The following is a 12,618-nucleotide window of genomic DNA, read 5'->3' as shown; positions in this document are numbered from 1 at the left end:
ATATTGTATTGTCTATGATTGTATACGTGAAACGCTGAATGAAAAAAGAATAGTGTGTTTGTACGAGAAAGTGAAGGGGTTATATTGCATTTGAGGGAGGTAAATAGACAAAAGAGACGAGAGTAAGCGATGAAGAGGAGGAAAGACTGGGATACGGTGAAGAAATGTATTTGTAATGGAAAGAGTGATGCTGAAACAATTTCATAACATGCATCTGCTGCTTAGTAATTATGTATCTATTATCTAATAGACTCGTATTGCACTATTCCACTTTCTTTTCTCCAAACTATTTTTCTTTTTGTATTACTTTTAATATAATATACTTTAATATTGTTTTAATATTGTCTGCTTATCTGTATTATTGTGTTGCATTGTTGGAGAAGCCTGTGACCTAAGATTTTCAATGACATAATTGCTCTGTAGCTGTTAGTTTGACAAAGAACCTTGAGAAGAAGTAAAGTGGCGGGAAGTGTTGCTGAGACAGGATTTAACCTCAGGGGAGAAACTGAGGGTGGATGTTCCCACACCTCCTCACACATCTCTGTCTGCACGCAGTCGATTCAGACTGCTCCTGCGTTCATGACATCTGTAAACTTTCAACGTAAAGACATCACATGCTATGGAGTCTGAGAACTGCTAAAGGCGTGGATGTTAATTAGCAAATCCCTGCGTTAAGTGACGTACAAAATATGTTGTTTTTAAGCCAACGAGAGATCTGTCACCATTGTGCAAATGCTAACACAGTAATTATCCCTTATGTAAATTCGATAAGCCTCTATTGCAGGGGTACTCAAATACAAATCTTAAAGGTCCAAAATAAATGTTTCAATAAGACAAAGGTCCGTTTATTACGGTCATTCAAACTTTTAAACAATTGCAACAAGATTCTTAACACGAGGTTGCAAAAACAAAAATAATCTGTATGCAGCCGTTTTCATTGTTATTGTTTCTGTGCTTGACCCCTCAGAGTCGCAGAGTAAGAGCTGCACAGTTATGAATAAAGGCAGCTGCACCCTCTTTCATTCAGCATTCCCATTATTGCTTTATAAATGTCTTGCCCCCTTGTGTGTCCACTGAGGTTCGTCAGGCCCAACACATCTTCAACAAACTCCCCCTTTGCCTCATCATAACAACTCACAAACACCAGCAACTGAGCATTGTCAGTGGTGTCAGTGGACTCACCCACAGCTAAGGAAATGCACTGTGCATTTTTTATTCCATCACAAAGCTGATGAATCAAATCACCAGCCAGTCTTTATGTTCTTCTGGTTGCTGTGGAATCTGAGAGGGGATTTGCTTGATTTGACCTGTTATTTCCTCTTTGTGTTTGCCTTCAACATGGTCTCCATCACTTCAGTCATGCATTCTTTTATACTGCAGTTATTATCCAGTGGAAAGTCCTTACCTACTGGCCTAGTTAAATCAAAGTGGTTACTTTTTTTTGGCTGGGCAGTGTAGTTTTACACACCGTCTTATTTGACTTTCTCAGGACTTAAAACAGTTTTTTGGGAGCAGACCCCCTCAAAGAAAAAAACATATTTACACACGTAAGGTCATCATCTTAATAGTTGTGTATGCTCATCCGTGAGCAGAGCATCAAGTTGACATGTCTATTACAGCTGAATGCGGCGATTACCATCTTGTTCAGCAAAACGCCTCACAAACGTATTAAGATCAACAGCTTCAGTGCGTTTTGATTCAATGCTGAGTACAGCCACACTGACAGTCTCTTCTCTGTCAGTGTAGACCGCAAATACCTCATTCCTTCAGCGCTTGGGTCCGAATGCTTCTCGTTTTGCGCCGTCCAGTTCAAAATGAAATCGCCGCCAATCGTATGTCGACGCTCGCGCCAGGACCGGGGGAGGGGTTACATGACGTGCATCTTGTGCTGCATTCACTTGCACTCGGACATTAGAGACTTTCTCTCATAAATGTCCGATGAGCCACAACTTTTCTTTCAAAACAAAGCTGCCAACTGGGGTGGCAGCTGGGGTGGCAAGGCCTATTTTTAGGGTGTCAGTTGCCACCCCGGTATGTGAAACTAGGCTACTAGCTACAGTACAGATGGAACTAGATGAGCTGTTAACTCTCGCTCTGAATTTTTTTTGTTTTAATTCTCGCTCTGACTTAGACAGGTTGAAAGAGACACACACATTTTTCCCACCCGCAGTCCGCGAAGACCCGCCCTACTGTGCCTCTGATTCGCAGATTGTTTGGGGGGGGGAAACGCTGACATGGATGCTGAATGTGATTGGACCAAAGCGTTGACACACACAGGTGGAACACAGTGGAACAGTCAGACATGCAGAGCGCTGTTTGCAGTGGACATAGCGGAGAATTTTGACTCGTTGCGAATGCGTTGTGGCGATGTCTCACATATAATACAGAGAGATAATACATATGAAAAGTATAATTTGCTCAGAGTCCGGAGACAGTGGTGGTTCGGTCCGGATCCGGACCGGAGTCCGTAGTTTGAGGATGCATGCTCTATTGGGTAATTACGTTGCAGGAGAAAATAGATGACAAGAGATGAAAAAATAAGACACGCTATAAAGAAAATGTCATCACAGTCAGTTTAAGGCTTAGGTTTTTGTGTTGGATTGGGGTTTTGGGTTCTCGGTGGAGAATAAGTTGCACGGGCCTAAAGATCTGTGGGTGGGTGTGTGTGATTCAACATAAGGTCAAATATGAGTTTTTAAAGGTGTTTGGACCAATTCTGGAAAGTGTGTGTGCTTGTGACTGGTTGTAGGCTGAGGGGATCCTGGGCTATGGTCCTCAGAGAAGTCAGCAGAAGAATGGGATTCTGGGTCCCAGTGCAGGGCTCGACATTATAAATGGCCCGCTGGCCCGGAAGCACTATTTAGACACCCCGGGCCAGCATAACGTAGGCCCAATCCCAAACCACTCCCTCGACCCTACCCCTCCGTGATGGAGTGAACTCCGTCTGTAGCCACACTCGCAGCTCAACGAGGCTCCTCCTGTCAGATGGAGGGAGTAAAACACAGCAGCAAGCTTTGGGACGGCCTCCCCTCTCCGGCAGAAACAGGAAATGCCGTAACTGTTTGTAACAACGGTTTCAAATCAGCATCTCTTAGACAAAAAGTTTAAATGAATAACTCAAATAAAACTCCAAACATCTTTCATTGTGTTTCAAAGCTCTTTTAGTTTTAAACCTGATGTTTATAAGCTTCTTAGTTTTTGCAACGGTCTGTAAATATACACAACTTTATAATAAAATGCACACATTTACCTTTTTCTAGACTAAACACAGGTTTGATCCTAAGTTAAAAAGATATGAGGTTATCATGAGGTTGTTAACATCGTAGTTTATCAGTGGATGTTTGCTGGAACTACTTGTTAACAGCGTGTTTCCTGACGGACAGCGTGACTCCGGTCAGGTAGAGACCGGAGTCAAATCAGCACCGCTGCAGACTCGCTGTTTGAGGGCTTGTTAGCCCACTCCCCTCCACACTCGTTGCTTTGGAACAGCCCTCAATATGGCGGACCCTCTGCGTGAACGTGCAAACGGAGGGGTAGGGTGTAGGGGGCGGTTTGGGAATGAGCCGTACTTTCCACTTGCCGCTCAGGCCACTAAAAATATTGCTTTTTAAAAAAATGTTCCTGTGGTATTGGTATTTTGACTAGCAATTTAGTTAAATTGTTTCGTTTATCAACGCTACAACAAAGCGTTCCGTGAGTCGGTTGTCGTTGTTGGGGGAAAAGCAAACAGCTGTTTGCTGCGGAGCGCAGCGCGAGCAGGCTCCCGTGAGCGCGCTCCTTCACTACAGACTATCGCGCCACCTAACCATTCGCCAAAATGTTTTTAATACCAGCGGTAACCGGCCAAGCGCCGGGCAAAAAACAATCTTCAAATAAAAGAAAGTCACCGGAGGAGTTAAAGGAGAGTGACAGGGAGCATGAGAAGAAGAGGGAGAGAAAGTTTCAGCTTGATCGATGGAGTTGGCTTCTAGTGCAGTGACGCATCCTAAAACCCTTTTATAATCTATCGATTAGATTTATGATTAGAAAATTATAAAAGTAGGGTAGACATGTGGAGATTATCCGGCTGAACAAAACGTGCATTTATCAAACAGGTTTGTTTTCCACAGACCTTATTTCCAGCTATTTTCCAAAACCCTGTGGAGAAATCCCATGGCTTTTTGTCGAGGGAACCAGCAGCTTACTTCCTGGTTTCAGGACGCGTCACTGGCTGCACCTCTCAATATGATGCCAATATAAACAAGGTCTTCTGCCGGCTCTGTACATTAATGCCGACCTATGCTGACAAGTAAGTGAAGAGTAGAAAATAAAGGTATTGGCTATAGGGAAATGTCCCAGCAGTTTAGGAGAATGAAGGTTCTAATCAAATCAATTACATAGTCATTACATGTCTAACTCCTAATTAATTAATTATACAAATAATAATACTCATAATAATAGCAGACATTTTTTAACAATGACCACAATATCATTATTTTAATAAACCAAATATGAACAATTGAGGAAAATGAGGAAGAACTGATGATTCAAATGTTGTAGTACAAGTAGTAATGTAGTTAGTGCATAAATGACTATTGCAACAAATGTGTTAATTTTCTTCATTATTAGTCGTTTTTTTTTTTGGTGGACGAATGCTCCGGGCCAGTGGTTACAATGGTGGGGCCAGTGATAATACAATTCCACCGGCCGGGAAGGCCAGTGGCATTTCACCCTTAATGTCTACCCCTGCAGTGGGTGGGGCAGCTGGAGCCAGAGTCCCAGTCTTGAGGGAACCTGAACCCCGGAGAGGGCCCAGCAGACGGGTCACGGGAGGGGTCAGAGTGGGCTTGTGAGTGGTTACGTGTGACCCTCTTAGGTTAGGGTTAGCTTAGCTTCATACATTTTCATAGCAGAAAGCTTCACATAAAAGTCTATTTGCCAACGTTTAGTATTATTTCTTTATTTCAACAAATAGTGTTGACTTGTGTTGATACATTTGTTGTTAAGTTACCCTAAACTACTTCACTTGTAATACAATCAGAGGTCGTATGAATGCATGTTGTCTTCTGCATGCTCCCTCTGAGACGAGATGCCTTTTTTGGGGGGTTAGTAAAACTGGTGTTTACACATCATTACTTTAAGGAAGGGTCTGTTTCCTATTATCTTCCCAAACATCCCAGATTGTTCCATCTATAATATGCGGGGGTATCTATTCCTTGATTTGAATGCCGGGAAACAACGAACAATCAGTGACTGATGAATGATGTGTTTTCCCATGAATCTAACAGTGTAATTGAACCCTGACCTGATGGGAGTACACATTCATCCCTAAAGGTTATATGAGGAAATACGAAGACTTCCCGAAAGTGAGGAGAGCGGGGGTGAGTGGAGTCTCACAGGATGTTGCCCTGACTCGATAACTTGTTTCCACCACTTAAAGAGAGATTCACTTGAGACACTATCAATTAAGAAAGGGAAGATGCCAAGGTTGTGTTTACATCTCTTAATCAGCGTTTGAGGATAAAATAGGTTCATTTGAGGGTTTTTCCAGCCAAAGTAGTGCGATAAGCCACGGTTTTATTCCATTTGTTCCTTATTTTTTGTGTGCATCATCACATGAATGAGGAGATCCAGATGGCTTTGACTTTTTCCATCTACCTACTGGTGGAGTACTGCACCAATTAACCCTCCTATTGTCTTCGTGTCCCCCCCCCCCCCCCTTACTTTGGAGTTCGCGGCCAAATTTGACCGGTCCTGTTTTAACTGCTATTACATTAACACAAAAACCATTCATCATAATCTCAATTTCATTCAACACCCTTTCAAACTGTACATATTGTATCAGACGACTGGTATACATGAACAACTGCAGTAAATATACAAAGAATAGACACTGAACATGTATTGTGTGCCAGGTGTGATCCATGTGGGGGGAGGGGCACATAAGGGGGGGAACACATCTAGAGTGTGTGTGTGTGTGGTGTGTGTGTGTGTGTGTGTGTGTGTGTGTGTGTGTGTGTGTGTGTGGTGTGTGTGTGTGTGTGTGTGTGTGTGTGTGTGTGTGTGTGTGTGTGTGTGTGTGTGTGTGTGTGTGTGTGTGTTTTATCTGATCCGGATGGTTACTAATCTTTGACCGGGAACACCATGGTGTTACAAAGTTGACTAAATCATCCAAAATTCAATGAAAGTGGTGATCAGCAATTGTATATGTTCAAATGTCTACTGTGAAGGATATCATTACATTACATTGCATCCAAAGCGACTTACAATAAGTGCGTTCGACCAACAAGATACAACCTTGAAGAAAACAGAATCATAAAGTACATCAGGTTTCATAGAGCAAAAACATTTCAAGTGCTACTCAACTGGCTTTAGATAAGCCAGTCCTTTATTTAAGCAATCATACACGAGAGGCCGTTCTTTAACGTCATTATTGGTACGACAGTACTGCGGCAGGACCGAGGCGCTTGCGCCGAGGTCCGTACGCCTGTACTGGAGTTTGCTTTTCAGGCCAAGGGTATACCGTTTTTCTCAGACGCGGAGGGATACTGACTTGTTGTGAAAAGGCACGTTCTATTTGACCGTTCTTTGATCGTGGAATCAAACATGCCTATTGACCAATCAGAGAGCTTGCTCACACCTATGTGTTATAGAATAGTATATAAGTGCTTTGTTAATAATTCTTTGTTAGTAATTCTATCGCTCGAAGTGGAGTCGAAAGAGATGAGTTTTCAGTCTGCGCCGGAAGAAGCTATCTGCTGTCCTGATGTCAATGGGGAGCTCATTCCACCATTTTGGAGCCAGGATAGCAAACCCACGTATCATGAAGCCTTAATGCAATCGAATGTAAAAGAAAAAGGTTAGGATTGATGAAAGTAGTAAATCGGTCAGATTTGACCCGAAGACAACAGGAGGGTTAAAGCAGCGAGAGAAGAAGATGTAAGCTAGCAAACATGGATGTAATGCAGGTTTGACATGTTTTTTTAGAAACACAATAAAAAATAAGCATTGTAAATGTTTTTGGGTAAGAAAATGCTTTCAACACATAAGAAAACTACAAGTGACGTTAAAGATTCAGTTTATTTGTAGGTTTGGAGAAAAATGTACAGAAAGTAAGAAAAATATATTTTTGTAGTGTTAAAAATCATGTTGGCAGATGAGCTGAAGCATAAATAATCATTTGAGATAATGTGTGAATAAGCAAGGTGGACAAAGGTTGAGCAGGTTTTAAAACCCTAAAAGATAATAACATCGTGGGCAAGAGCCGTCGAGTCTGAGAAAAGCAGCTTAAAAACTGGTCGCATAGGAGAACACACACACACACGCGCACACACACACACACACACACACACACACACACACCAGCAGTGTTTGTTTCTTCGCATCAGCCTCGATACGGTTATCCTCCAGACGTCAGCGACTCCTCCAGACCCAATAGACAGGAGCAGAACCTCCCCGTCTGCAGACTGCGAGGTGTTTGAAAGATATACGGCGTGTCGGTGAAGATATCTTTTTCTTTCTTGGCTGGATTTCTTTAGATTGCAGACGGATAAGAATGCATAAAAACAATGGGTTCAAAGCAGCGAGCAGATCCAAGAGGAACGGCTGCTGCAGCAAAGTGTTGAGGGATTTCCTGCTGCTATCAAAGTGATATCAGACTGGACAGGATGTGATGTAACTCCGATGCTGATATGGCAGTTAGACAACCTTTTCTCACTCAGAGAGAGTGATGTTTTTTGGGTGGAAGCCTGTGAAATAATCCTGCACTTATCAACAGAAACCTTAAAGCCACGCCTCTTAAAACCCCCAAATCTGTCAGCATTTTTGCACTTTTGGTTCCCTCTTATCCAAATCAATGGGTTACTGCAGTGGTTTTCACCCCTGGTGGTTCGCGGAGGTACTGCAGGGGGGTCGCGGGAAGATTTTTTTATTTTATTATTTTCTCCTGTTAGCTTTGTGAAGCACCTTGAGAGATGACGTTGTTTTTAAAGTGCAGCTATATAAATCAAATGTATTATTATTATTATTCAATTGTAAACAAACACTGCTTGAAAATATCTCATTGGTCAGAGAGCTGTGGGCCTTTTGCAACATCCTACTTGTGTGAGATAGGCGTTTTCTGCTGTTGCTGCCATCAAAACGAAATGCAGATCAAAGCTGAACATTGAGAATGAACTGAGAGGGGCAGTTTCAAAACAACAGCCCCGCTTTGAGAAGATCTGCAAGGGAAAGCAAGCACACACAAGTCATTGATAAGCTCGTGTGGAATAGGATGTGATCGTTTGCAACCTGCAGTAGAAATAGTAATATATTTTCCTTAAAGAAATTTGAATTTAAAAATCTACTAGGACTTTGAATTGCCTTGTGTTGAAAAGTGCTATATAAATAAACTTGCCTTGCCTTGCCTTGCCTTGCCTTGCCTTGCCTTGCCTTGCCTTGCCTTGCCTTGCCTTGCCTTGCCTTGCCTTGCCTTGCCTTGCCTTGCCTTGCCTTGCCTTACTACTCAGGGAAGAAGGCCAACCAGTTTTAATTAGGCCAAATTAATTCACAGTATCTATTACAAGCACTTTTGTTCATGTGTAATAATAATAAAATATAAAATTATAGTTGGATCTTTGTATCTTCTTCTTATTAGCAGAGAAAATGTAATGTTTTTACAACAATATAAAATGAATCCTACCAATATAGATGGGAACCGGGTTGGGGGGGTCCCGAAAATATTTCCAATACCCAACCGAAAAAGTTTGGGAACCACTGGGTTACTGGAATAGATTGTTTGTTAGATTCCTAAAATAAGGAACATTAGAGACCTAAATGACCTTAACCCTTATGTTGTGTTCGGGGTCTCCCGTGACCCGTTTCAAGTTAAAATTATATAATAACTGCGCTTTAGTTTTTTGTATCGGAACAAGGCTATCCCCCACAGCAGCCACTACAGAACTGATTTTGACAATTTTAGCCAAGTCTGAAGGTCTCTAAAAAAAAAAAAGTGTATAATTTGGTGTTCGGGTCTGGGGAGACCCAGCAGCATTGTTGTGGGTGACTCGGGGTTAAATTTGGCCCAATCAAGATTCATCTTTGACTTTAGACACCCCACCCCCTTCATCCACTGTAACAATAATTTAAACTTTTTTTGGGGGAGATTGTATTCTAATATTATCCTATTATAGTCAGATAACGTAATGATCCACCGTCTTCACTATAGGAAATATAATGAGTGAATTTAATCACATGTTTTACTTAAATATGTGGTGTAATGTTTTTTAAGGCCATACAATTAAATAATAATAGGATTATACGGTTATGAATGCATAATAAGTTAGTTATGATGTAGTTAAAACAATATTGGATGATAGTCATTATTTTTGAGTGTTTTGGACCGAGATAAATCATGGGTCAAAATTGACCCGCGAACACCGTGAACTGTAACAGCTTTCGAACACAAGGGTTAAATACCTCCACACAGCTTTTACGCAAGCTAGCCAGTTAGCTTTTCACTCCGGCCAAATGCATTTAAGCTGCATTTATGCACTTATCAACTGAAACTTTAAAGCCACGCCTCTTAAAACCCCAAATCTGGAATAGATTGTGTTGTTAGATGCATGAAATAAGGTTGTTTTGTTCTATATCATTAAAAAAACTTCAGTATATACCCCACTATTAGCTTTTACGCTAGCTGGCCAGTTAGCTTTTCACTCAAATGCATTTACGCTTAAAAAATGTCCTTTGTTTAGGTTATCTTATTGAACCAAATGTATACATATAAGAAACTCTTGTTTGCCACAAAGCTGTGTTCTGCAATAATCCAAGAACCAGTGGAAAAATCCCATTATCTTTCGGTCCAGGGAACCAGAGCGATGCTAACTTCCGGGTCTCATGGGATTACTCATATATGTCCATATCAGGTAAAGAGCAAAGATCAAGGAGACGCTTTTAAACCCTCCTCATCAGAACATCGGTCATTCTTTAAGCATCTTAACTTGAGATATCTACCAAGACACATGGAACACCCTCTGCCCTCCTTTATCATAACTCACGGCTCAGATTGCTTACACATGTGTGGAGAATGTTGTCTTTGACCGGAGAGAGTTGATCCTCAGCGCCACACACTCATTCCTCAGATTCACTCACACACTGTTATGGCTCCGTTCAACCTTGGCTTTTTACGGGAGGAGGGGGATGAAACTCTGAGGAACATCTAACCAACGCTATCACAGGCTTGTTGCTCTAACCTCTGCTCTCCAAGACAACCAAGACAAGCATTGGAAGTGGAGACATCCATCAAGAAACATCACATTACTGACAGGAATGGGTTCTCCAAAGTCTGAGAGAACAAGCTTTTGTGGTATAATTTGAATTGTAAAGGTATTACACACAGAAGACCAAGCCAGGTGTTTCTTGAATTAAAAAAGGTTTCCATTTGGCAGCTAACTCTTAAATACATAGTTTGAAACTTTCAAAATACATAACTTGCTTTCTTTCCAAGAGATAGAAGAGAATATTGATACCACTAGCAATGTTTGTACACTTAATCGGAAGCTACAGCTAATAGCTGGTTAGCTTAGCATAACACCAAAAATGGAGGGAAACGAAAATGGTTAATGTAGCCCTTTCCAAATGCCAAAAAAACAGAACTTCTAACACTTAATTACACATGATGTATTGTTTCTTTTAAGTTGAATCATTCCCTTTAAATCTTGATGGGTTGCATCCAAATCCCTAAAGGCAGGTAATCAATAACAACACTTCTTAAAATTGTGAAAAACAAGTCTAAAAACGTTGCATTACACTTCATTTATCTGACGCTTTTTAGCTGTAACTCACAATAAGTGCAGTCAACCAAAAGGAAAACTGAATGAACATTAGTTTTCAAACAGCCAGGTGCTACTGCTTTACTAATAAACTAACAGACTCAGGTCATTTCAAAGGACAGTGGGTTAGAGGGACTCAGTGTTTGTAATACTGACTTTGTATGTTGGGTTTTTTTGTTGAATTCTTCTCATCAGTTTGGTAAATGTTTAATCGTATTAAGATGCTACTGTTAACTCCTGATCTATGGTGTTACTAAAAACAACTTTTATCTGAATCTAAATTAAAACAAACTTCTCTAAAAATGTCACGAAGTGTGTTTTGATGTAAGTAGGGGTTTCTTACGATACCTTACGTGAGAATATACTGAGTTCTGTAAACTCACATAAGGGGCGTTCACACCAAGTTCTTTTCACACAAAGGTTCATGAGAACTCTTTAGTTCTCATGAACTAAGTACAGATCGTGTTCACACCGGAATAAGTCCCTGAGGGAGGATTAGGAAAATGAAGCCGCTGACGTCACTTCTTCTTCTTCTGCTTTGGGTTTACTGGCAGGCCGCAAACCACTTCACGGCGTATACTGCCGCCCGAAGTCCCCGGCCGGAAGTCCCCGGAGTTGGGGACTGGCTTCAGTAGAAGCTGCTGGGAGTCCCAGCAGCTTCTACTGAAGCCTTCAGAGTAAATCGCCAGAACTCCAACACCTCCTCATCTCCACCATGTTTTCTTTTGTGTTGCCATAAGTTAGTCTCTCTGCGTTTTTGCGCTGGGCTAATGCTAATGCTAATAATGCTAATGCAAGGATAATAAAATGGCAGCTCAACAAAACTTTTTGGAGTTTACGGGGCGTGGTTTGCAATCCGCCCAGCCTATCAGACATAGGAACCTTTTTCTCCCACGAAAGTCGCTGCTCTCTAGCAGGGACTGAAAAGGGGGTAAAAAGGTTCTGATTAACTAATTTAGTTCAAGGGGCTTTTTGGTGTGAATGCAAATATATCTGAGTTCTGATGAACTATTGTGGAAAAAGTACTCGGTGTGAACGCGCCAATAGACCGAGTTCATTTAGGAGACGGGGGTTCAAATCAGTTTTTGAAACAAACAAACAAGAAGGGCAAATAATAGGGTTAGGGTTAGCAGGGGGACTGTGATGGTTTAGGGGTCAAAGGCCATGGAGAACAGGTGAGTTTTTAATGAAGACTTGAAGATGTTGATGGAAGCAGCAATGCAGATCTCTGCAGGAAGTTCATTCCAGATAAGACAACATAAGAAAGTACTTTATTGATCCCAAGTTGGGACGTTTTTGTGTTGCACTGAACGCCCTGGCACCAACAGTTCATAGGCGAGTACTGCGTTAGCTTCAAATAATCCCAAAAATGTAACGAGGACGTACAGAAGTGAGGAAACGTTCCCGTACCTTTGGGGATGCTGATCTTGAATTCCAGGTCCCTTTCCTCCAGGTGATACAGAGCCACTTCCTGCAGCCGGGCTCTCTCCAGCTCCGACAGACTCTGGATCGGAACCGGCTGCAGACGAACGCTCTGACCCAACATGGTGGCCCACGTGTGGTCCCCCTGAAGGAAGGGATGATTATCAGACGTTATTCAACCAGAAACCAGAGCATTAAAGGAGAAACAATCAGGGAACATTATCAACAGACCACCAAGTTCCCACTCTCTCTCATATGTGACGTCAGACTGTGGGACGTAATGGAGGTTTTGAGTTCATGTAGTCACCATCATTCCTCTCGTGCATGTGTTGATAGTTAGTCTGCATGTATGAAGCAATCCAATATCTTTCTCAACACTCAGTACCTTCCTCCTTCACCATTATTC

At 41.8% G+C, this 12,618-nt stretch overlaps 1 protein-coding gene across 1 annotated transcript in view; it reads right to left on the bottom strand.

Moving 5' to 3' along the window:
• The window catches only part of arhgap36 (Rho GTPase activating protein 36), a 43,434-nt gene extending 31,077 nt beyond the window's left edge, over positions 1-12,357 (bottom strand). Inside the window, exon 1 of the mRNA XM_034236970.1 lies at positions 12,201-12,357. Coding sequence (XP_034092861.1) covers positions 12,201-12,336 — 136 coding nt within the window. The 5' untranslated portion in view covers positions 12,337-12,357. The remainder of the gene's footprint in view (positions 1-12,200) is intronic.
• Between the last annotated feature and the right edge of the window lie 261 nt (positions 12,358-12,618).

Source organism: Gymnodraco acuticeps, unplaced genomic scaffold, assembly GCF_902827175.1.
Source record: "Gymnodraco acuticeps unplaced genomic scaffold, fGymAcu1.1, whole genome shotgun sequence".
Lineage (NCBI taxonomy): Eukaryota > Metazoa > Chordata > Actinopteri > Perciformes > Bathydraconidae > Gymnodraco > Gymnodraco acuticeps.
Note: the sequence above shows the minus strand (reverse complement) of the source record. Positions and strands in the feature narration are given on the sequence as shown.